General features: G+C 62.3%; 1 protein-coding gene across 7 annotated transcripts in view; it reads right to left on the minus strand.

Annotated features, from left to right (window-relative positions):
- Nucleotides 1–667: 667 nt before the first annotated feature.
- PAK4 (p21 (RAC1) activated kinase 4) overlaps nt 668–23,047 on the minus strand; it is a 47,764-nt gene continuing 25,384 nt past the window's right edge. For 2 of the 7 annotated variants that reach the window (XM_027515866.1, XM_027515870.1), the window contains exons 2-10: nt 11,879–11,952; nt 10,045–10,261; nt 6,992–7,453; nt 6,373–6,810; nt 5,075–5,208; nt 4,724–4,850; nt 3,481–3,606; nt 2,130–2,264; nt 668–1,640 (exon numbers count right to left, since the gene is read on the minus strand). In XM_027515866.1, the coding sequence (XP_027371667.1) occupies nt 1,485–1,640; nt 2,130–2,264; nt 3,481–3,606; nt 4,724–4,850; nt 5,075–5,208; nt 6,373–6,810; nt 6,992–7,453; nt 10,045–10,248 (1,782 nt within the window). In that variant the 5' untranslated portion in view covers nt 10,249–10,261; nt 11,879–11,952 and the 3' untranslated portion in view covers nt 668–1,484. Of the gene's footprint in view, nt 1,641–2,129; nt 2,265–3,480; nt 3,607–4,723; nt 4,851–5,074; nt 5,209–6,372; nt 6,811–6,991; nt 7,454–10,044; nt 10,300–11,878; nt 11,953–16,607; nt 16,718–20,183; nt 20,371–23,047 lie in introns of those variants that run through there. The other 5 variants (XM_027515868.1, XM_027515867.1, XM_027515869.1 and 2 more) reach the window with 5 other exon arrangements.

The raw sequence follows: 23,047 nt of genomic DNA on the forward strand, positions 1-23,047 counted from the left end.
ACTGATGCCTGGAGGGCTCTGGGTAGGGGGTTCCCTCCTTGCTCTCCCAGGTGCTGGAGAGGGCGTGCGTAAAGCCCAAGCCAGCCTGGGGTGGTCACTGCCCAGAATGCAGAAGCAGCGGTGTCACCTGTCGGCTGGCTATTCTCCTGAGACCCAGGCTCGGCCCCCACGTCCCCAGCCGCAGCCTGGAGGGAAGGACTCAGCCAATGGCGTGTTTCTGAGGCTGGCAGCCCTGGGTCCCTCCGTTGTAGCCTATCCCCCTAAAGCCCATCTGCCTGCTGACCAGTTTCCTAACGTCAGGTCCCAAGGATCAGTCCTCCACTGAACGCACTCCACCCAACCTTTATGTTTCCAGCAAATTGCAGACATGGCAAGCTGATCATCCTAGCATGTGGACTGGTAAACTGGCTGCCTTTCCAGGCCTGGGTCGTCGATCTGGTCCCCATGAGAAGGCGGGTTACTGGCTGCTGGGCTGTAACTCACTGCCCGCCCCCGCCGCCCCGTCCCCCGACCTCCTTGCCAGACATGGCCCTGGCCCTTAGAGCGGCTGGAATCCTGGGGTCAGCCAAGCCTCCCCCCAAGCCTAGAGCCCTGCTCCATCAGCTCTCCCCACCAGCAGGCCTGGACCTGGGGTGGGGGGAAGCTCTACACACACTGCACACACACAAAACAAGAAAATGTTTTAATTGTAAAACTAACTTGAGGGAGGGGAGGGCAGGGCTGCGCTGAGGGGCCAGGAACCTGATTCTTCAAGCGGTGGTTCTGTCCCTGGAGCCACCCCGCAGGCCAAGGACTGTCTGTCCCCAGATGGGGGCTAGAGTGTTATAAAATGACAATATAAATAGACTTCTAGAAAAGAGGAGGCTGTCCAGGTGCAGTAGTCATGTTCTGCAGAGGCTGGGGGTGGGTGGGAAGCCCCGCCCCCTGGATCCCAGGTCCAGCCACACAGAGGGGTTCGGGGCGCGGGAAAAGGCCACTCTTCAGACATTCATGATCGACCCCTGCAATGGCTCGGGGGAGGGGCTGCGTGTCAGGCGAGGTCTCAGACACCCCCACTTGTAGGCTGGAGGACAGCGGAACTGGACCTTCCACACGCACACGCACGCACGCACACACTCACACACACGCACACCTTTCGTAGTGTTGTCTCCACCCCCGGCAGTCCCCATGGCAGATTTCCAGTGATGGGGGGCCGCCTGCCCTTCCTGGAGACAGGAAAACCCGGGGGACGGGCCTGTCCCAGAGGGTGGGGGCGTCTTGGGAGCCTCACTTGCTCCCACGAGTCCCTGTGTTTCTTTCAAAGTCACAAAATCAAAACCGGAGTTCAGTAGTAGGGTCCCGCACACCCCCCTGGCAAGGAGGGCGGCGCCACACGGAGTGTCTCCGGGGCTGGGAGGAGCGGGGGCCGGCCCCCCACTGGCCTCTGGCCGGGCAGGGGTGACCCAGGGGGCTCTTTGGTTCAGGGGTGGGGGTGACACCAGGCCTCATCGGGTGCGGTTCTGACGCATGAGGGGCACGATGCTGGCGGGAGGGCCCGCTTTGGCCAGGAACGGGTGTTTGAGCAGCTCGGCCGCTGTGGCTCGCTGGGCCGGGTCACGCACCAGCAGGCGGTCCAGGAAGCCCTTCAGGGACGGTGACACCTGTCGGGAGCAGGGCGAGAGGGTAGGTGAGCAGTCTGCTCACTTGCTGTCAGGTCCCCAGTTTCCTCCTGCCCAACGGGCCGATGGCATTTACTGCCCAGGGAGGGGCAGAGAGGCCCTCAGCACTGACAGCTTGGCCCCAGGGGCTCACCACCTCCCTACTTTCATGATTCGGCAGGAGTTGGCAAAGGCTGGGCCCTGGAGGCACCCCTTTTTCAGCAGGCAATTTCCCCACCAGAAGGTCCCCTTGCTGGACCTCACCAGCCAGCCTGAGCGCAAGCTCTGAGGGGCTGAGGGCGCAGAGTCCACATGGACGCTCGAGGCCTGGGGGGCATGGGGGCGACTCAGCACGCAGTAAGCACCACCTCAGAGCCATCAGCACCGAGCCCCGCCTACACCCAGCGCTCTCCTTGGGTTTGGGGCTGGGCGGTGCCCTCCCCCACCCACGTGTGGTCTCCCCCACGCCCACTGCCTGCGGGAGGGGCCCACCTTGTGCAGGTTCTTCAGTCGGGGTGGCAGGTTGTCCCGGATCATCTTCATGGCTTTGAGGGGTGGCTCATTGAAGTAAGGGGGCTCCCCATCCACCATCTCGATCACCATCACCCCCAGAGACCAGATGTCCACCTGTGGTGGGGGCAGGGCAGAAGGGCTGAGCTGTGTGGGTGTGGCCAGCGCTCAGGGGACACCCACAGACAGGTGGCCCTGCTTCCATTTTTGCCTCTGATACTGGGACCCAGCCTGCCAGACCCTATGCACTCCTCACCCAGGGAACCCTCTGAAGGGTTCTACCACCCTGCATCCATCCCCTTCTTTTTGCTACCCCCCCTCCCCCTGCCCCTGGATTCCTCTGGAGAACCCCCTCCTCGCTACTTCAGTCCATGGTGCATGACCAAGCTGTCTTAATCAGCAGAGTGCGGAAACAGTAACTGGTTCAGGAATGGACACGTGACCCAAGCTGAGCCAATCACAGTTGACCCTGAGACTTTAAACAAGATAGTCAGGAAAACAGTCCTCATTTCTGCTCTGATGGGGCAGCACCTGCCTGAGTGAGGGCTACACGGGGACAATCAGAGGCGGGAGGGACACTGCACACAGCTGGGCATGAAGCCTGTGCCCCGCCAAACTTTACAGTCCTAGGGACCCACGGTTTTCCACTTTGCTAAATCCTTCTTGAGAAGGTTTTGTCACAGGCAGTCCTGGTGGAGATGGTCCCTCAGAATCTCCTACCAGCCTCCCCTCCCAGTGTGACCCCACTCCTGCCTGCGGTTCCCCAAGCTATGCTTCCACAGGCACCCTGGCCAGGCACTGGGTCAAGTCTTATTGACTGACTGTCCTCAGAGCCACAGGCACAGCTGGAAGACCTCAGGGCCAGACAGAGAATGGCAGGGAGTGAAGCAGGTCAGTGTAGGCAACACAGATGGGTGGGGGCTGTGACCAAGACCAGGGTTCCCCTGCTCCTCAGCACCTGACTGTTGCCATGAGGGAATGCAGCCTTCTGTGCCCATATCACTTGGCTTGCCACCAGGGGATCAAATTCAAACTCACGTGAGAGCTCTTTTTAAAAAAACGCTTGCAAGAGCATCTTCAGAGCACATCAGCCAGTTTGAAGCCTCTGCCCCAGGCTGGCAGGCAGGGCCAGGGCCCCTTCTGCCCAGCCTCCTGTTCCCATTGCCAAGCACTGGCTCCGAACTAGCACTCAGCCGGCGAGGAGTGCACGCAGGCAAGTCTACTTCGCCCCCCAAACAGTCCCTGGTGACCAAGCCCCCTCACCCAACACTCCGGCTGTTCTGGACTGCAATAGCGCAAACCAGTGCAGGGCGACTGGCTGCCTCTGGCTCACCTCTGGCCCATAGGGCAGGCGGGAGATGAGCTCTGGGGCCATCCAGTAGGGTGTACCGACCAGGGACTTCCTCCGAGGCACCTCCTTGCTCACCTGGGCGCAGAACCCGAAGTCTGACAGCTTCACCTGGAGCAGGGTGCAGAAGCAGGGGTCAGAGGTGCTGGTGGGGCAGAGGCAGTTGCCTGTTTAATTCCTCAGCCTCCGACACGCTGGGTTTTCTACATTTTGCCCAGAGGTTAGAGCCTGACCTCGGCTGAGCTCTGCCGTCTCCTGGCCGGGGCCCTCAGCGGTGTCAGCTGCCTGAGATCACACATCTGCCTCCTTGACAGGGTCTGTGCTGGGACTCCTGGGGGAGGCAGCCCGAGTCCCATGAGTACCAAAGGCTGGGCAGGGATTCGGCCTGAGGCTGGCTCCCAATGCCGTGCCCTGGGCCCTGGCTTCCCGGCAGGAAGCATGTCTTTAGTTGGTAGGGGGTGAGATGGATGCTGCCTGTCCCTCTGCAACAACCACCTCCTCAGAAACAAGGATTTACACCTTCTTGGGAACTATGGGCCCTATTCAGACTCCTGAGGATGTCAATGGACCCTCCAGAGAGCATTGCTCACACACTGCACATACAGTTCTGTGCTCACCCGTGTCCCCTACACATCTGTAGAATCTTCAGGTGTTCATGACCCCAACTGAGACTCCCTGGGAAGCAAAGCCTTCCCCCGAGCCCCCGCCTCTGTGAACTGGCTTAACTTTCCTGGGGGAGGGCAGGCAGATCACCAACCAGAATCTGGTGAAAGTCAAGGGCCCCATCCCCCTGAAAAATCACATCTGCTCTTGGAATACGAATGCAGGTTCTAGGATCAGGAAGCTCATCCATGGACTGCAAACTCGGAGCTTCGGTCCAGAAGGCAGGACTGAGAGTCCGCAGCCCAGTCCTGGATGCCAGGCCAGGAGCAGGTTGTCATGTGGCTGAGAGCGGTGGCCGGCCACCCAGATGCAGTCTCCCCGCTCTGGGTCCAGGGCTACACTCCAGCTCTCAGCGGCTGGGGCTGATGACGGCAGAGGCCCCCACTCACCTGGACCCCTGACTCTGGACTGATGCACGAGGAATGAATACACGTACTGCTCCTCAAGGGACTGAACTGGGGGCTGGGCTCACCCACCCGCAGGGGGAGGGCTGGGCTCACCCACCCGCAGGGGGAGAGCTGGGCAGAGGCCGGGGGAGGCCAAGCCACCCCCCACCACTGCTCACCCTGCCGTCGTGGGTCAGCAGGATGGAGTCGCTCTTGATGTCCCGGTGGATGACTCCCTGGGCGTGGAGCACAGACAGAGCCTGCAGCACGGCCAGGCACACGGCGGCGATCTGCTCCTCGTTCATCCTGGGAGGGCAGGGCAGGTGGGGGGAGGGGAGTGAGAGGGGCAGACAGGGGCCCCAGCCTGGGGTCTGATGGGGACACGGCCCCGCCCCGGAGGTGTGATGGGGACAGTGTGTTGGTTCTGAGAGGTGGCCCCACCCTAAGGCGTCTGGAGGGGAGCAGTCCTGATATGGGCGAGGTCTGGGGGCACTCTGGGGACCCAGCAGCGTCCAGCTGCCCGGCTGTACCTGGTGTGCGTGACGATGTCGGTGAGGGCGCCTCCCTCCAGGAACTCCATCACCACCCAGAGCTCGTCCCCAACCAGGTAGCTGTTGTACATCTCCACCACGTTCTCATGCTGGTAGTCCCTCATGATCACCACCTGCATGCAGGAGGCGGGGTCGGCACGGCGCGGGGAGGACCAGCAGCCCCTGCTGCCAGAGCCCGCCCTCTCGGCCTCGGGGGGCCCTGCCAAACTGCAGGTCCAGTTGCACCCGCCACTCCTGCTCATCGAGGTCCAGTCCAGGGACTGTCCTCCCACGCCTGAAGCCAAGAAACCCAGAAGGCAGCGAGGGGCCTGACATCTGTATTCTCTTCCGGGGTGCTCCCACCCCATGCACACCTCACGCTGCTGATGTTGATCTCTGACCAGCCCTGAGTGGGTCTGCGAGTAGCCCTGATGGCCAGGCTGGCACTGGGAGAGGGCGCTGGGACGAGAGCATTAAGCACAGGGCTGAGACCAGGACAAGCAGGCGGCTCAGACACAAGGTGGGGGTGGGGGTTAGATTCCAGGGGCAGGAAGGCCTAGCAAGGCAAAGCCTGGAGGGGGAGCGTGACACTCACTGCGTGCAGCTCCGGCAGCCATGTTAAACGTGCGCCCTGCGCGCTGCACTGGGGGAGGGGCGACAGGCTCAGGCCTGGGGGGCTGGAGTAGCAACGGGGAGGCTAACCCTGGGGACTGGGGTGGTGGGGCCTCTCCGAGATGGGGAACCAGGAGAGGCAGGTGTGGGGTCAACAGTGTGGGGCCAGTATGGGACTTCGTGGTGAGGGGCCTGGAAGGCACACAGAGGGTCAGTGGGGCTCAGGGCCTGGAGCTGGGGCTCAGGGCCTGGCCAGGACAGGACGGCATGGCAGTGGGTATCGTGGGGACAGAGGACACAGCCTGGGGAGGCATGAAGAGCGAGGACAGGAGCTGGGCTCAGAACTCACACCTGGCAAACCCCAGCCCCATAGGGCCTCTCCTGGTTCTCAGCCCTGCATGCCCTCTAAACCGTGGGGTAGGGGAGCCCCGGGAGGAGTGGGACAGCTGGGGGGGGCAGGTGGGGAGGCGGGGAGCCCCGGGAGGATGGGGGCAGGTGCGGGAGCCCTGGGAGAAGCAGGGCAGCCCTGGGAGGAGCCGGGGGCCCTGGGAGGAGCCGGGGGTCAGGGGAGCCCTAGGGGGAGTGGGGCAGGTGGGAGGGTGGGGGATCCCTGGGGGGGAGCAGGGGGGCCCCAGGAGGAGCATGGGGGGCAGGGGAGCCCTATGGGGACGGGGCGGCAGGCCCACCTCGTTGAAGAGCAGCTCCCGCCGCTGCTGCTTGCGCAGGTCCATCTTCTTGACGGCCACCAGCCTGCCGGAGCTGCGCACAGTAGCGATGCACACGATGCCGGTGGAGCCCTCGCCAATCTTGATGAAGTTGTCCAGGTAGGAACGGGGGTCGCCAGGGTCCACCACCAGCTGCAGGGCAGCCCGGAACTGCTCGTGAGACACTCGCTGGGGTTCCCGCTGTGGTGAGCGGGGGCCGGGGGGCCCGGGGGCGGGGGGCCCGGCGGGGGCGGCGAGGGCACGGGCTGGAGGGGCCAGCTGGGGCTCAGAGGCATGGGGGCCCAGCACTCCAGGGCTGGGGGCGCCGTGGGCTCGGGCAGTGGGCCGGGAGGAGGAGGACTGGGGGACAGCCAGGCCCCCCACCGATGGCCCATTGGGGGCCATGTTGTGAGGCTCCCCCTGTAACAGAAAAGAAAGGCGGCTGTCAGGGGAGGGGCTGAGGAACAGGGATCCCGGCTGCAGAACAGACAATGGCGGTCAAGATGGAGATGGACAGTGGGCTGGGGCAGGCTGGAGTTGGTGGGTGGGAACAGGGTGGGCAAGGCAACGGTCAGGGGTCCTGGGGTGGGGGAGTGGTTACCTGGGTGCCCCGGGACGGGTGGTCCGTGTCGGCCCGCGGGTACGTGTTAAAGGGCCGGCCAGCCGCCACTTTCGCCCCGCTGGCTAGACTGGCGGGTTGGTGGGGGGTGGCGACGTCAGGCCCAGAGAGGGGGCGCTTGTCCCGGGAGGACTCCTGGGGCCCTCCCGAGCCCTCCCTGGAAGACTTGGGCCTCTTGTCCGGCCCCGCCCGCCGCCTGTCTCCAGTGCTGCCACCCGCCTCGCCATGACTGGCCCCCCGGCCTTGGCTGCCCGCCTTCTCTGGGCCCCCTCTGGCTGTGGCGGCCTGCTCCGCGGGCATCCCGTTTTCCTGGCGGGCACGGGCGGGTGGCGGCGGGCTGTCTCTCCGCAGGGAGTTGGAGCGCGTCACCGACATGTTCTCGAACTCGTCGAGCAGCAGCGTGAGGGCCCCATCCTTGGCGCCTTTGCTGCCCCGCACGATGGTCTGGGGTCCAGGGCAATGGCAGGGTGGGGGCCGGGCAAGGAGGAGGGGGACACAGGACGTGCATCCAACACAGGCGGACAGGACAACACAACACACACAGAGACAAGACAGAGACGGAATGAAGAAATGCCATGGGTGATGGTGGGCTGGGAGGGCGGGGCGGCGGGGGAGGCCCCACAGTCCCTCCCCCAGCACCGAGCCTCGTGACAGGAGGGGAGCTGCCCCCCATCAGGTTGTTGCCCCTGGGCTGGGAGCATCGGTTCCCAGGATGCCCCTCAGAGAAGCACCCCCTGCCTTTTCCTTGTTCTCCAGACTTGGGGGGGTGCAGGGGAAGGAGGGCAGAGGCTGCGCCAGCCCATAACAAGCTCTGGAAAGCTGCAAATTACAGGATGTGGGGGCCAGGGCCCGGCTTGGCACCTCCTTCCCTGAAGCCTGGCAGGGCTGTGAGCCCCGAACACGCCCTCTGTTTCCGTGGAGGCTGAGGGTGGGGTGAAGGTAAAGTGAGAAAGGTCTGGGCCCGGAGCAGAGGGCAAGAATGCCCGAGGGCCGGTGCCAGTGAACGCGAACCAGCACCCTGTGTGCCCCAGGCGCACCCTGCCTGCTGTGGCCACCGTCCTGATCCACCGCACTGCCTCCAGGCTCCCCCTAGGGGCCCCCACCCTCCAGCTCCAGGCACACGGGGGCCTCTTAACTGCTCCTCAGACACACCAGACATACCGCAGCCTCAGGCACTGGCTGCTCATTCAGCCTGGAGCCCTTCGCCCCCGTCTGCCCGGGGCTCCCCTCCTCAGTGCGCCCCCTTCAGATCTCTGCTGCTGGCTCTCCCTGACTTCCTGTGGTCTAAAACGCCAGCCTCGAACCCTCCCTATCCCGCTCTTGCTTTCCTTTTCTCAGAGCACTCAGGACCAGCGGACGTGAAGCACGTGTACAGCTGTCCGTGGCCTGCTCCCCTGGTGCAGTGTTCGTGAGGGTGGCCACTGTTTCTTCCTGGCTGCACCTGAGGCCCAGAACAGTGGCTGGTACGCAGAAGGCCTCAGTAAGTACCTGCTGAGCCCATGAGTGAGCAAGTGAGGCGGGCAGGCTGGGAAGGGGCTGCCGGTGCAGAGCACAGGCCCCAGTCCTGTGCGTCAGTCACTGGCAGGCAGAGCCATGGGCTGCCAGACAACCTGAGGCCAGCACTGCCTGATATGTGCAGAAAACTCGAACCCCGCAAACCCACCGACAGGCCACCGTGCCCTGTGGGCAGCGCCTGCCCCTGCCTCTCCTGGACCCTGGCTGCTAGTAGGGCAGCCTGGTCTTGCCCCAGGGGCCCAGTGAAACAAGGGAGACACCTGCTCAAGCTTCGGTGCTGGAATAAGAGGTCAGGAATCCCTGGCAGTTGGGGAGGATTTTTAGGAAGTGCCTGAATGAGGGCATGACCAGCAGGCATGCAGCCACAGGGCCTGGCAGGGGGTGGAACCAAGGTGGGCTGGGTGCGGCCAGTGGGCCCAGAAGAGCCAGCACCCTGCCTGCGTGGGCGGCTGCCCCTCCAGTGGCCCCAGCCGATTCATCAGAAGGCAGAAACAGACTTGGATGTAAAGTCTTGCTTTTCTAGGCAGTGGCAAAGAATTCAAAGTATCCCAAGCCCCCTGCCTGGGGCACACAAACACCTCAGTGGGAGACCCTGGAGGAGAGCATCTGCCTGCGGCTCCTCCCGCCAGGCTGGGCTGGGCACGGCACCCAGGGCACCAGCGAGGATGAGTCAGCCCCGGGCCTGCTGACCAGCCCACACATTCCCACCCCCACCCCTCGGAACAACCCAGGCTGACTTCCTGGTTTCCACTGCCCTTCAGGTGAAGTCTGTGCTCCGAGGCCGGCTTTGCAGGCTGCGGGGGCCACACCCCCTGCCCCTAGAACAGCCTCACCACAGGCCACGCCCGGGGAGCCAAGACCATGGAGACAGGAACGGGGTTAAGAGCATGGGCCTTGGAAACGCACCTTGATTAAAATCCCAGCTCGGCACGTTTGCTTAGATGGCAGGGAAAAAACTGAAACCACCCCCCCGCCCCCTGAGCTTCACGCGGGCTGTTTCCTCCACTAACAAGCCCTGGCTCTCCACCATCTGCCTGAATGACTCCTCCTGTCCTCTGCCCTCAGGGCTCAGCTCAGGTGACCCTGACTCCAGGAAGCTGGCCTGGACCCTGGGGCTGGGTCAGACGGCCCCTCGGGCCTCTCCTGGCCCAGCCCTGACCACGTGGGAACTGGTCTGTCCCTCTGCCTGCGATGGGAGGCCTGTCAAGACCCAGGACGAGTTTGTGGTCCTGGGGACAGGAGCACAGGGCTCAGGACAGACAAATGAGTTGGGGCTGGCATGGGGGATCGTCAGAGGGTCAAGGTCAGCGGAGGCTTCTCAGGAAGGGAAGGTGGGTTGGCGCTGGTGCCAGGTGAGGGATCAGTGGTGGATAGGTGAGTGAAAGGTGAGGATGGGGGGTGTGGTTGGGGTGCATCTGTTTGGTGGGCAGCAAGGGAGGGTCCAGTGTGGTGCTGAGGCCTGGGGTCACCCCACAGGGGTCGGCGCAGGTCAGGAGAAGCAGCAGCGGGCGCCAGCATACCTTGGGGGCCCCAGGCTGGATGGAGGTGATGCAGGCGGGGTCGATGAGGGGCTTGGGCCGGCGGGCCGACTCCTCGATCAGGCTCTGCCACTGGCGGGGCAGCCCAGTGAACTTCTGCTCATGCTGGTCGAAGCCCGTGTGCACGCGGTGCTCGAAGTTAGACGGCGCCGAGATCTCGACCCGCTTCTTCTTCTTCCCGAACATGGCTCCAGGCTCTCTGCGTGGAGAGTGCAGAGTGGGGCCCCGGTTGGCAGCCTGAGGAAGGGCGCGGCTCGCCAGGACCTGCTGCTTCTCCTCCATCCCTCCCTGGTCTCCCCACGCCCCCACCCTTTCCACAGACCGCACCCCATCTGCAGCCCGGACCCTGTGAACACTCCAGTCAGGCCCCTGGCTCAGAGCCCACTGGCGGCCCCACCCCACTCAGGTAAAAAGGTGAGCACTCCCAGTGGGCTTCTCTGCTCTCAGCTCTTCCTCTGGCTCACGGTGGCTTCTGACCTCAGGGCCTCTGCCGTGGCAGCTCCCTCTGTGGGGACTGACGCCTGACTCCCGCCCGCTTCAGGTGGCAGTTGCTGGTGGCTCCTCTCCTGAACATACCCCAGGCCCCCTGTCCTTCCACCCCATCTCGCAGCATGTCTAACTTCTGGAAACTGCGCTGCTCAGTCTTATGTTTGGGCTTCTCTAGTGGCTCAGATGGTTAAGAATCCGCCTGTGATGCAGGAGACCTGGGTTCGATCCCTGGGTCAGGCAGATGCCCTGGAGAAGGGAACGGCCACCTGCCCCAGTGTACCTGCCTGGAGAATCCCACGAACAGAGGAGCCTGGCCGGCTACAGTCCATGGGGTCATAAAGAATCGAACTCGACTGAGCGACTCACACACACACAGCCAGTCTTGTGTTTACATTTCAGCGTTTACAACTCCCATCGCGACTCCCGGTGCCACAGGCCCGGTCTCATCTGCCGCCCCCCGTCCCAGCCCCCGCCCAACACACAGGATGTGCTCTGTGACTGGTGCCCAAGGCCTGCCACCTCTGTGCCTGCTTTCTCACCCTGGACTGTGGGCTAGAAACAGCATGTACCTCTGGTTACTTGTTCAACACATGGTTACCAAGCCCCTGTCCGATGCGTGACTCCTAGGCAGCCTCACTAACATACCCCCACTTTACAGATGAGGAGACTGAGGCTTAGAGGAGGAGGCAAGTTCCTCACAGAGTGGGGCAAGACCCACTTCATGAAGGATCCTAAAAGACTAAATTGCCCGTCTTTAGGGCCCGTGGTTTCCAGGCCGGTCCTCACAACAGTCCTGGCGCAACAGTGGTAAATGCTCAGCGAAAGTGAAGGTCGCTCAGTCCAACTCTTCGTGACCCCTTGGACTGGAGCCCGCCACGCTCCTCTGTCCACGGAATTCTCCAGGCAAGAATACTGGAGTGGGTACCCACGCCCTTCTCCAGGGGGTCTTCCCGAACCTATGAAAGCTGAATTTAAAAACCAAAGGGGCTGAAGGGGACATGCGGAATATTGGTGTCCCACAGAGGGGGCCGGAGACATGAAGAGCAGGGAAACCAGATGGCCAGAGTGCAAATCTCTCTGTGCCACCTACTGTGACCCTGGGCAAGTGACTTAGCCTGTCTGTGACTCGGCTTGACCCCCATGGGGCGGCTGCCGGGAGGATTAATGAGTTAATTAATGAGCAGGGCTCGGTGCGGGGCATGGAGGGAGGGCCCAGTTGGCCTTTGCTCTTCTGATGCCGAGGATGACTCCCAGCTGTGTCAGGGGCCCAGGTGCTGCGCCCCCCAGAACCCCGGTCCCACACACATGCCCCTGGAGCCCCACAGACCTGCTTTGTTGCTGGCTCTGCTAGAAGTGCCCTTGGGCGGGTGATGTCTCCTCTTGGGGCTTTGGGTTACTCATCTGTAAAGTGGGAAGAAAACATCCTTTGCTTACTCATCCATCCAGCCATCAGTAACTCACTCCTTTGAGGCCAGCCTTGTGCTGGTCCGTGTGAGGGACACAGTGGTGACCCAGACAGCCTCTGAAGGCCCAGGATGGTCGGGGCTGGGGTCACAGAGTACCAGACCCAGCCTGCAGGGACGGCAGGGTAGGGATACTGGAGGCTTCCCAGAAAAGGGCTTGTGTGAACTGAGACCCGAAGGACGAGGGGAAGTGCACTGGGTGGGGATTTCGATCTGGCTCAGGCTGGCTCTTCAGCACCTGGCACAGTGCCCGGCATGGGGTCGGCCCCAGCACAGTGAGTCTCGTGACCCAGTGAGGACGCTCGTGAGCGGATCCACGATGCGGCCCGGCAGCCCCTGGTTGTCCTCCCGGCTCCTTTCCCGGGAGCAGGGCGTGAGGGCGGAAAGGCCGCCATCCCCAGCCCAGAGGTGGGGCCATCGGTGGGCAGCCATCCAGGAGAACCGGTTTGGCAGCAGGAGCCCAGTGGGAGGCGGGTGGGGACCCAAGCAGCCAACCTGTCTCAACTGGCCTGGGCCTCCTGGCCAGCAGGTGGCCAGAGCCAGGGCTCTGCCAGGGGAACAGACCTGGCCAGGGTCGGGGGCCCTCTGCCCCAGCCTCTTGTCTACCCCCACCAAGCCAGGAGCCCCTTCAGTGCGGCTCCCCCATTCCAGCCCCCAGAACACTGTGCATTCCACCCTCCCAGGCCTCGGGGACCCTGACCAATCCCGTTCTCCCTCCAGGCTTCTCTGCCCTCGCCTCCCTTGCAGCTCCAGCTCCTCTACTCGTCCCTACACCCCGACTCTCCCCCATCTGCCCAGACGTGCGCCCCCCTCACCCGCCCGCCCTGGTCCCACTGCCTCCTGTCTGCCCAGATTTGCCCCCATCTGGCTTCAGGCCCAGCCTCACTCCTCACCTTGGCCTCTCTCACTCTGCCTGCCCATCCCCACCCCCCAGCCCGTGGCCTGCGGGCCCCAAGTCAGCTCTGAGCCCTCTGCAGGACAGGATTAGCCGCATGACCCCTCACTAAACCCGGGAGAGGGAGGAGCTTAGGATCCAAACGGGGTGGGCAGGAGGCAGCTTGCTAGAGGGGGCAGCCAACCCAGGATGCCCACCCGCGAGCCCCCAGGCCCCCCAGCCCCCGCCCCCTGCGGATGGGGAGAGAGGGGCACACCTCCGGATATTTGCCTGGGGCCACCCCTTCCCTCTGGGCGCTGCACAGAGGGCAGGACAAACAGAGGAACTGGCCGTGTTTATAGTGGCCAGGCGGGAGCCCCACCCCGGGCAGCTCTGAGCACCGCGGGCTCCCCTGACCCCTCCAGCAGTCCCCAAGCACCTGACTTTACTGGAGCCACAGAGGGGAGGGAGAGGAGCTGCCACATGTGAAGGGAGGGGCCTGGCCAGGAGCAGCAGGGTGTCAAGGAGTGGGCGCTGGGTTCCCAGGCACGCCCAGAACTCAGGAGTCAGACAGCACAGGGCCCAGAGGCCGGCTCTGCTGCGAGGCTGAGCCAGCCCACGGGGGAAGCACGCTGCGTGGCCCTGGGCCAGCAGCTCTATGCCTCATTTTCCTCTTCTGTTAGAGGAGAACCGAGATAGTACCTGTTTCCAGGAGTTCTTGCAAGCAGTCACAGAGAACCCAGCGCGATGGCCTGGCCCCAGGGCCGGTGCACACAACAAGGGAGCGGGCGGTAGACATCGGTCACCCTGACAGTAACAGCGGTCCCGCCGGCCCCTCTGCTAAGCACTCGACCCACAGTCTGCACGCCCGACCCCGGAGGAAGGGGCCAACTTGGGCCTTGTGTTACAGACAAGGAGAATGAGGCACAGAGAGGGCACACACAGCTTGGGAAGCAGAGTGGACTCAAGACACCAGGCTGGCCTAACCCGAGTCCGGGCCCCGCCAGTTCTCGGAACGATAGCAGCCACATCCTCGGAGACACGAGTGTGCCCGGGCCTGCTCTGTGTCTAATCGCATTCCACCCTTGCCCCTAACCTGTGAGACAGGCATGGCCATCATCCCCAATTCACAGGTGGGAAGACTGAGGCCCAGCGAGGGGAACCCTAGGATTTGAACCCAGGCAGTTGGAGACTTGCCTGTCCTGTGGTTGTGCTTCCGTGTCATCATCGTCATCAACTCCCAGGCTGTCCCTGGTCTCTGCCCCTTCCTCCCTCCTTCCCCTTCCTCTGTCCACCCAGACACTGCGTTTTCTCTCCTGCCCTGACCCGTCCTGGCGGAGAGGGTCCCTCCTCCTCCGACCTGCCCAGGCCCCAGTGGTAGGTGGGAGGCGGTGTAAAGTGGGGACCCACCGCCGCCACCCTCCACCCCCCAGGGCTCCTCCCTCGCCTATTCCACAGGCCTTCAGCACGTCCGTCTGCAGCGAGAAAGCAGTCCAAGAGCCAGTGCCAGCCACCAAACGTGGTTTACTGCGGCTCAGCCCCAGGACTCGCACCACCACCTCTACCACCATGGGGGACCCTGAGCCTGCACAGATGCCGATGCTGAGCTCACTGCCTCCCAGGACTCCCGTGGAGTGGCTGACCTCACTCCCATCGTGCAGATGCGGAAACTGAGGCTCACAAAGGTGAAACCTCTTGCTACGATCACCAAGCAGAGGTGGGCATGGAAGACAGTTGCTCCACCGCAGAGTCAACATCCTTAAACTCTGCCCCATGGCCCCCTCGCCCCTGCACGATCGGCCGGTCGGCTCTCCTCCCACAGGCCCCCTTGCCCCCTCTGGCCCAGCCACCTGGCCTCTTCACTGTTCTTCACACCCCGGACATGCCCCGATTCAGGGCCTTTGTTCTTGCAGTTGGGCCCCCACCAACTCTCTTCTCACTGATCTCCACATAGCTCCCTCCCTCTCTCTCTGTCTCTGCCCAAGTCTAGGCATGAATGTCCCTGTTCCCGTCCTCACACCTTCAGCGCCCTCCCTGCTTTATCTTTCCCCTCTGCACTCACCAAGTAACTCTGTGTGTGTGGGTGAGCCTTCGGTGTCTGTTCCTACGAGAATGTCAGTTCCTCCAGGGGAGCAGGGCCTGACCTCTGTCGAGTTCCCCACTGCCTATGACCCCAGTACCTACGACGCACCGTGGCAGGCACTCGAACATCTGGTGAATGAATACATTCACCTGAACCTGCTCCCTGGCGCCCCTGCTCAGACACCTCAGGTTTTGCCCAGGGTCTCTCTCTGGCAGAGAAAGGCCTGGAACCCAGAGGCAGAGGGTGAAGCCGTGACCCCAGCGACGTGGAACACGGGAGGGCAGGGCGCAGCCTTCAGCCACCGACGCGGGCAGAGAAGCATCTGAAGCTCACTGTTTGTTCCCCAACGCAGACACCTATTGATCCTACTCTAAAATGTTTATTTCAATTAAAAAAAAAAAAAAACAACTTGTGAATGATTTCACATGTGGGATGTGAAGGTTTTGCACCTGTCCAAGCAAAACCTTCCCATTTTCCAGTCACCCCCTGCACTCACAAGGCTCTGCCCGCTGACCTTCCGTGAGAAAAAAATGGCACCACGCTGCGGCTCCCCGCACCAAGGAAACGAATGCCCATGGAGGAGCCAGGTCTGCGAGTGTGACCGCGTGCTCGGGAGTGTGTTGTGTACACGTGTGTGTGTGCACACAGACTTCTTTCCTCCTGCCCTGCCTGCAGCCCCGAATAAAACTGCCCCCACCCAACAGGGCAATGGAGGGTGCTGACTCGGCCAGGGTCCTGGGGCCCGAGTGGAGGACGCAGCAGGGGCCACGGCCGCCCTTTCCTAGTCACTGAAGTGAAACTAGAGCAGGAAGCGGGCAACGGAGACGCGCTCACCGGCCCCCTCACCCTTCTGCCATCATCTGCACCCACTGTCTCCAAAGGCCCCCTAGCTGCCTGCCTCCCTGCGCTGTGCTCTGACGCTGGACAGGGGTCTGGCTCACCTTGGCAGCCCTGGCAGGCTCTCATGGCCCCCCTGAAACTCCAGACCATTCCCCTCACACCTCTGCTCAGCTCTTGCTGCCCATCCACGTGCCTGCCCCCCCATTCTCCTCCTGCCTAGTCCTTGCAGGGAATCCTCAGGTACTGTCCCCAGACGCCGCCTCAAGCTTTGGGACTGACATGTGCCCAAGCTCTCTCCTTGGCAGACACCTGCTCTCCCCACAAAGGGCCCATCACACCCACCCACCATCTATTCCATCATCCTTGTCGGGTGAGAGCTGAGCTCTGCCAAGCCCGGGGCAGGGCCCACAGCAGAGGCCAGGAGAGCCAGGGATGTCCCTGCCCTTGCCAAGCTCACATTCGAGGGGAAAGGAGAGACAGTTCACAGCAGATATACCAGACAGCCAGCTAGTGAGTCAGATGGTGAGTGCTGAGAAGAAAAAGAGCAGGGATCAGCTGGGTGTGGAGGCTGAGGGGACGTGGGGATCTTCAGTGAAGCGGTCAGGGAGGGCCTCGAAGAGGAGGTCACACTAGAGCAGGGTGGGGAGAGGAGTGGGTGCCTGGGGGAGGAGGACCCTGGCCTCGAGAACAGCCAGCACAAAGGCCTGGGGCCGCAGAGTGCTTGAGGGCCAAAGAACAGAGCGGAGGCCGAGTGGCCGGGGCGGGGCGGGGGGCACAGGGAGGACTCGGCTCTTACCTGCGTGAGATGGAGCCGCAGGAAGGCTGTGAGCAGGGCAGGAGCAGGGAGGCTCGGAGGCGGAGGATGCGAGAGGCCAGCAGGAAGAGGGTGGACGGGACACGTGGGGCCTGTGGAGGTGGGAGCAGTGGGTAGGCTCTGGGTGCGCTGGACAGGTCGAGAAGGCTGGAGGCTTTGGTCTGGTCTTGCCCATGGCTGCATCCCCCCAGAGCCTGGCACCCGGTCCGTTCTCTCCCGGCCCTTAGCATCACCTAACATGTTACATGGTCACGATCCTGTCAGTTGTCTCTCAGCTAAGTCGGTGGCTCGGCGTGGGCAGGAATCGTGTTCCGGCTCTTATAGCTGGGTCCCAGTAACAGGGTTCTGCCCTGTGTGGTTACTGGGTGGGTGAAGGGGACACACGGGTTTCAGTGCTGACTCTGACCATGCTAAACCCTCTGGGTGGTTCCTGGGTATGCGGGTGGAGAGGCCTCTCCTCTCCTGTTTCCCAAACTAGGAAACTGAGGCCCAGAGACAGGAAGTCCCTGCCAGGGCTGCCCAGCGCCGGGGCACAAAAGTGTCCACTCTGCCCCCTGGAGAAGACCTGTCACTGCCCCCTTAGCCTCCTGCCTCCCAGCAACCCTGACTCCTGCCAAAGCTTCTGCTCCAGATGCAGGACCTAGAGGTTTATGGGGCGAGAACACGCACAAGAAACAACTCAGCCTCTGATGACCAGGACCGAGATCAGAAAGGCCGCATGGTTAGGAGGGAATCTGAAGAAAACAAAGCCCTCCACCGGGATGAGACTCCCCGCTGGGACTGAGCAGGGCCCCGCCCGCCGCGGGGCCTCACCTCCTCCCCACACTTCACCCTTGCCACAAGAGCCCCTCCTTTCCAGGCCTAGACACGCGGAGCCTGCTCCAGCCTCAGGGCCTCGGTACCCACTGCTCCCGCGGCCCACAGCCGCGCGGCTCACCTTCCTCGATCGTCAGGTCTTAGTGCAAACACATTGCCTGGCCCCCTGACAAAATTTGCACCCAGCTTTATACTTCTCCGTGGCATTTATTACCATCTTGCATTTTATATACCGGTTGATCCTAGGTCCTGCCTCCCACCCCTGCCCCCAGGAGGGGAGCGGTGGCTCCCCAAGAACAGGGGCCTTTGTCTGTCTTGTTCTTGCTGCACCCCTGGCAGCTAGAGCGGGCCTGGCGCACAGCAGGCACCAGTAATAGCTGTGCTGTGACTGAGTGATGCCACTGCCGCGGTGATGAGGCTGGACTCCAGGAGAAGCAGGGCAGAGGGTTAGACAGGAGTCCCCAAGCCCTGTTCACACTGCCTGGAAGTCTGACCTTGACGCCTGCAAAGGAACTGCGCTTCCTTAGAGTCTGGCTATTTAGCAAATAACCTGGCGTTTGTTCCGAACACAAGAGGTGCCCGGCTGTAAGCCCACTTCCCCAGGCCCTGCCACCATGCAGCCTAGGCAGGCAATTTGAGCAGGTGGCAGTAAATCTCGGCCAGAGGCACATCACACAGAGGGTACGCCGCCAGAGACCGTGAGTCCCCACGATGGGTGAAACCCCACAAAGAGACACATATCCGGGGCCACCCTGGCCTGGGGGAGCAGGGCCTGGAGCTGGCCGTGCAGGGAGCAAGGGGCAGCCTGCTCTCCGTGTTCCGGCCACACCGCAGGCCTCTGCCCACAAGGACTCCGAGGGCAGCTGGTGAGGAAGAGTGGACACCCAGGCTTGTGGCTCCTCTACCACCGTCAAGCCGTGGGCCGGGAGATCGTGACTCTGGGCCTCCATGTCCTTGTCTGCAAACTGGGGGGTCATGATGGTTCCTCTCTCCCCAGGGGATGTTCGAATGATGGAAAGAGGTGACCTGGCAAAGTGTTCAGAGCAGTGCCTGGCACCAAGTGGGTCCTCACCGCTACAGGCTGACTGCGGTTATTAGCGCTGCTGTTGTTTCCGCGCGAATAAAGGAACAGATGAAGGAAAGAGGGTCCCCAGAGCAGGGTTCCCAGAGCAGGGTCGCCCGAGCAGGGCCCCCTGAGCAGGGCCCCCCGAGCAGGGTCCCCGGAGCAGGGTCCCCATAGCAGACGTGCCAGTCCTCCTGTCGCTGTTAAGACGCTCCCTCTCCAGGGCTGGGATGGGGCAGCACAGTGGGCCCCCTTTATGTTCCGAGGGCCGGTCTGCCTCTCCCGCTAGACTGTGTCCCCCTGGAGGACAGGCCCTGGGGCCATCTCCGCCACCCTGCCCAGCACAGGTCTGGGCACAGCTCAGAGAATGTGGCTGGATGAAGAGACGGTGCTCCGAGCCCCCCGGGAGGCCAGGCGGCTCCTGTGGCAGCCCCAGGCTTGGCCCCCTGCCACCCGCCCCCCGGCCAGGCTCCACAGGGCACAGACACAAAGGGCACACTGTTGGAGTCCCTCAGCCCCCCGGGGAGGGGAATGGATGCCATAACAAACCTGAGAGTGTGGGCGAGCCCCCGGAGACTGGGGAAACCAGATTGAGACTTCATTCATTCCTCCCCTGAGGTGGGGCAGGAAGGAGGGGGGGCGGGAGGCAGAAAAAAGGCTCCAGAGGCCTCCCCGGCCCCCTAACCTAAGGGTTTCCGCCCTCCCACACAGACACACGTGCACACCCCCAAGATACAGAGCACACAAGGTCACGCCACAGTGCACAGAAGCTGACACAGACACGCAGCATGGGCGTCCAGCCACACATCCCCAGACCACAGGAACACACCCTCTGGTCACACGGCAAAGCCCCTGAAACGGGACAGTGGGAGCCTGGGCGCAGGAAGGGCCAGCCCGCCCTGAGCCTCAGCTCCTGCCTCGGGAACTCGGGCCCAGCAAGTGGCCGGAGCCGACTGCGTGGCATCAGTGGGAGAAGGTGGGGAGCAGTCTTAAGAGGGGCCTGGCTCAGAGGAAGCCCTGGGAACAGAGGGTCACAACACTGGGGACCCACGGTCGGGACCCCAGGAAGTTAAGGACCCAGAAGCCCTTCCACAAACAGTGTAAAGAGCCATTCCAAAGATGCAAGGGCTCCGGAGAGATCTGGAGACGCATACAAGGATCCTGGGGGAAGCCGACGACACAAAGATAGACTTCAGCCGCCACCTACAAACACACTCACACACACGCATGCACACACACAATCCCAGACACTCCGTGACGGCTGGACTCACCTAGGAAGGCAGACCCCAAAACCCCATCCACCTAGGAGCCCTCCTGATACAGAAGGAGACCATGGGATCCACACACAGTGGGTAATGAGACCTACCACAGACCCAGGCATACACACCACCAAGTCTGTGGTCACCCAGTGACCCCTCAGAACCACCTCCATGCAAACCAGACCCCAAGAACACGCTCCCACAGAGACGCTCGGGGGAGGGGTATGTGTGGAGGGGGAACCTGTGCTGAGGCCTGGGCTAAGTCCCAGCAGACAGACACCTGCCATCTCCGCCTGAAACACACACGAGACCCCGCCCCTGGCCCAGAGAAAGGTGTGGCCCCTCGCATGCGCTCAGGTGGCTGCCCTCCCCCACACCCAGGCGGCCCGCCCCCTCCTCCTCGAGGCCAGGCCAGCTCACCTCCACCATCCTTGGCCCTCCCTCGGGCCTGGGCTGCCCGCAGTGGGGCAGGCCAGCAGACAGGGGGCTCCCAGCTGAAACGGAGCAGGGAGCCGGGATCGAGGGGTTCCCCTGGCCCACCGAGGAGAGCTGGCTGGCCTCTGTGCCCCAGCTGCCCTGGCAGCGGCTGGCAACTCGGCCCTGCCCTGGCAGGAGTTGAGCTTTGGCTGTGGCTCCAACCCCCGGGAGGGGTAGGGGGAGGGCGGGGCGGAGGGAGGCGGGGCTGAGCCTGGAAAGCCTGGGCCACGTGGCCCACAGCTGTCCCCGTGGAGGGGAGGGGACCCAACCACTGCCCCTGCGTAGGCAGGGTCAGTCTCCCACCACATACGCATGCCCCCATCTCAAGCCCAGGCCAGGCGAGGTGCCAGGGGAGCAGTGGCTACACAGCCCAGGGCTGCACGTCTGAGAGGGGCTGCCGGGCCAGTTAGGTGTGAAACAGTGGCCAGGGCTGCGGTGCGGGACAGGGCACCGCAGCATAAGCAGCCTCTCTGATGGGGAGGGTGGCGGGAGATCTGGGGCTTGCTGCGTCCCCTGGCACCCAGGCTGCGATTCTAGCAGGAACTTCAGAGGGCACAGTGACCGGGGCGCTCCTGCTCCGACACCCTTGCCCATCAAGATGAACTTGAGACTTGCAGGCTCGCCAGGGGAGACCATGGTGAACCGCCCCCTCACTGCCATATTTAGGTGTGAGGGGGGCTGGAAGGCCATGACGGCAATGGGGAGAAAGGTGGAGAGGGCCGGGACTTCTGTGTGCCATGCTGGCTGGCTGGCCAGGGTGTAATTAACCCTTCTGAAAATGAGTGGCCTGACTTTCCGGAGAACCTCCTCTGGGCTGGGGCGTGCTCTCAGCATGCATGAAGTCCTTTAGCTTACCACTGCCCTAAATGAGCAGGTACTTTATCAGGCCATTTTATCACGTGGACCAGGAGGCCTGACTGGCCTGGAAACCCCATCTACCCCTTCGGTCCACCACCTGCTCACTAAGCCAGGGGCTTCCAGCTGAGCCTGGGGCCGCTGCAGGGCAGGTCTCAGGGCCCCCTCCCCAGGGTCCAGGCTACCCCCTCCCCCGGCAGCATGAAGTACCTGTCAGGCAGCCACCCAGACAGGAGCCAAATGGGGCGGGTCCCCAAACCGGACCGGCTGGTTTGGGCTCTGGTGAGGGAGGCGGTCAGGACTGGGTAGGTCTGACCAGCCAAGGAAACTAGGTCCCACGGGGAAGGGACAGGGGAGGGCGGGGGAAGGAGGGAGCACCCCTCCTCCAAAAGGAAGTCTCACTGGAGACAAGGGGTCCTCCTGGGGACTGGCCTCAGGGGCAAGGAGATGTCCATTCAAGAACCTCTCACAGGGACTTCCCTGGTGGCCCAGTGGTTAAGACTCCATGCTCCCAGTGCAGGGGGACACTGGTTCAATTCCCGGTCAGAGAACTAGAGACTGCATGTCGAAACTAAGAGCCTGCATGCCACAACCAAACACCTGGAACAGCTAAAGGGGGAGAAAAGGATCTCTCACGCCAGAACAGAACTGCATAATGGAAGTTTTAAAACATGCTCCCAGAGAGAGACTAAACTAACGAACCCCCATCACTCAGATTCTCAACTATAAGTTCTGCCATACTTAGGCTTCCTCTCTCCCCTCCGTTTCTTCCCCTTCTCTCTGTCTCAGTCTCTGTCTCTTTATAACATGGAACATAGTTCAAAAGTCAGTGGCCCCGAAGGGGAAACACTGGCAGGTCGGCGCCCTCCTGCTTTGCCCCAGCTCGGCCGTGGAGTCACCTCTACTAGAGATTCTGTTGTTTTCTGAGAGCCTATGCATACCTGTGTGAGCGTGTGTGTGTGTACACACATGCATGTGCACACAGATGCTTTTGCACTTAAAAAACAATCATAAATGGCTGCACACCACACACTCAACTGCACTTTGCTTTTCTCAAGACCGTTCCTGGCTCGTCTGCGCCGCGGGCACCAGGAGGCGTTTGGCAGCGTCCAGTGGAGGTGAAGACACGCTGGGGACCTGGCGCGCTCTCCCGGATCCACCCCCAGGGACACACACGGGGAGGTGCACACGGCACAGTCTGAATCGGCGAGACTGGAAACAACACCAACGCTCGCCCACAGCAGGTGGATAATGAACTGTGTGATCCACTAGCCCCACACGAGAGTACACAACGGCGAGAACAAGCGACCCACAGCCATGTGTGGATGGACATCAAACATGATATTAAACAGAAGCAGCGAAACAAAACCCAACACATCCTAGGACTTTGTTCAGAAACAGTTCAAAACCAGGTAAAATGAAATATGCTCCTTAGGGATGCACACAGAGGGGGCAAAACCAAAGAGAAAAGGGAGGGAGCAACTGCCTCAAAAGTCAGGGAAGGGGCTGCCTCCAGGGGCGGGGGCAGGGGCTGGCACCATCTGTTACTTCAACTGGAGGAAGTGGTTACGTGGGTCTTCCCCTTAAAGTCATTGGTCATACTGTACATTTCTACTTTATGCGCTTTCCACATGTAGGCTAATTGTGATTTTAAATGAAAAAAAATAGATACGTCTAATGATCTTACCAGGCTTCCATCTGTGCAAAGCACAGCCCCGCTGCTTTAGCAGCTGCGTGGAAGGGCCACGATGCCTTGAGCCAGTCCCCACGGGGCCAGGTCAGTGGCTTCCAGTCATTTGCTCTTACACATGGTGCGGCAGTGAGAACCGTGGGCAGAAGTCACCTCACAGGTGTGCCAGCATGTCTGTGGGCCAAGTGCCTACCAGGAGGACTGCCAGGCAAAGCACAGCACCGCCAGGCTGCCACTCTCAGCCCTTCCCTTGGCCTCAGGC

Source organism: Bos indicus x Bos taurus, chromosome 18, assembly GCF_003369695.1.
Source record: "Bos indicus x Bos taurus breed Angus x Brahman F1 hybrid chromosome 18, Bos_hybrid_MaternalHap_v2.0, whole genome shotgun sequence".
Lineage (NCBI taxonomy): Eukaryota > Metazoa > Chordata > Mammalia > Artiodactyla > Bovidae > Bos > Bos indicus x Bos taurus.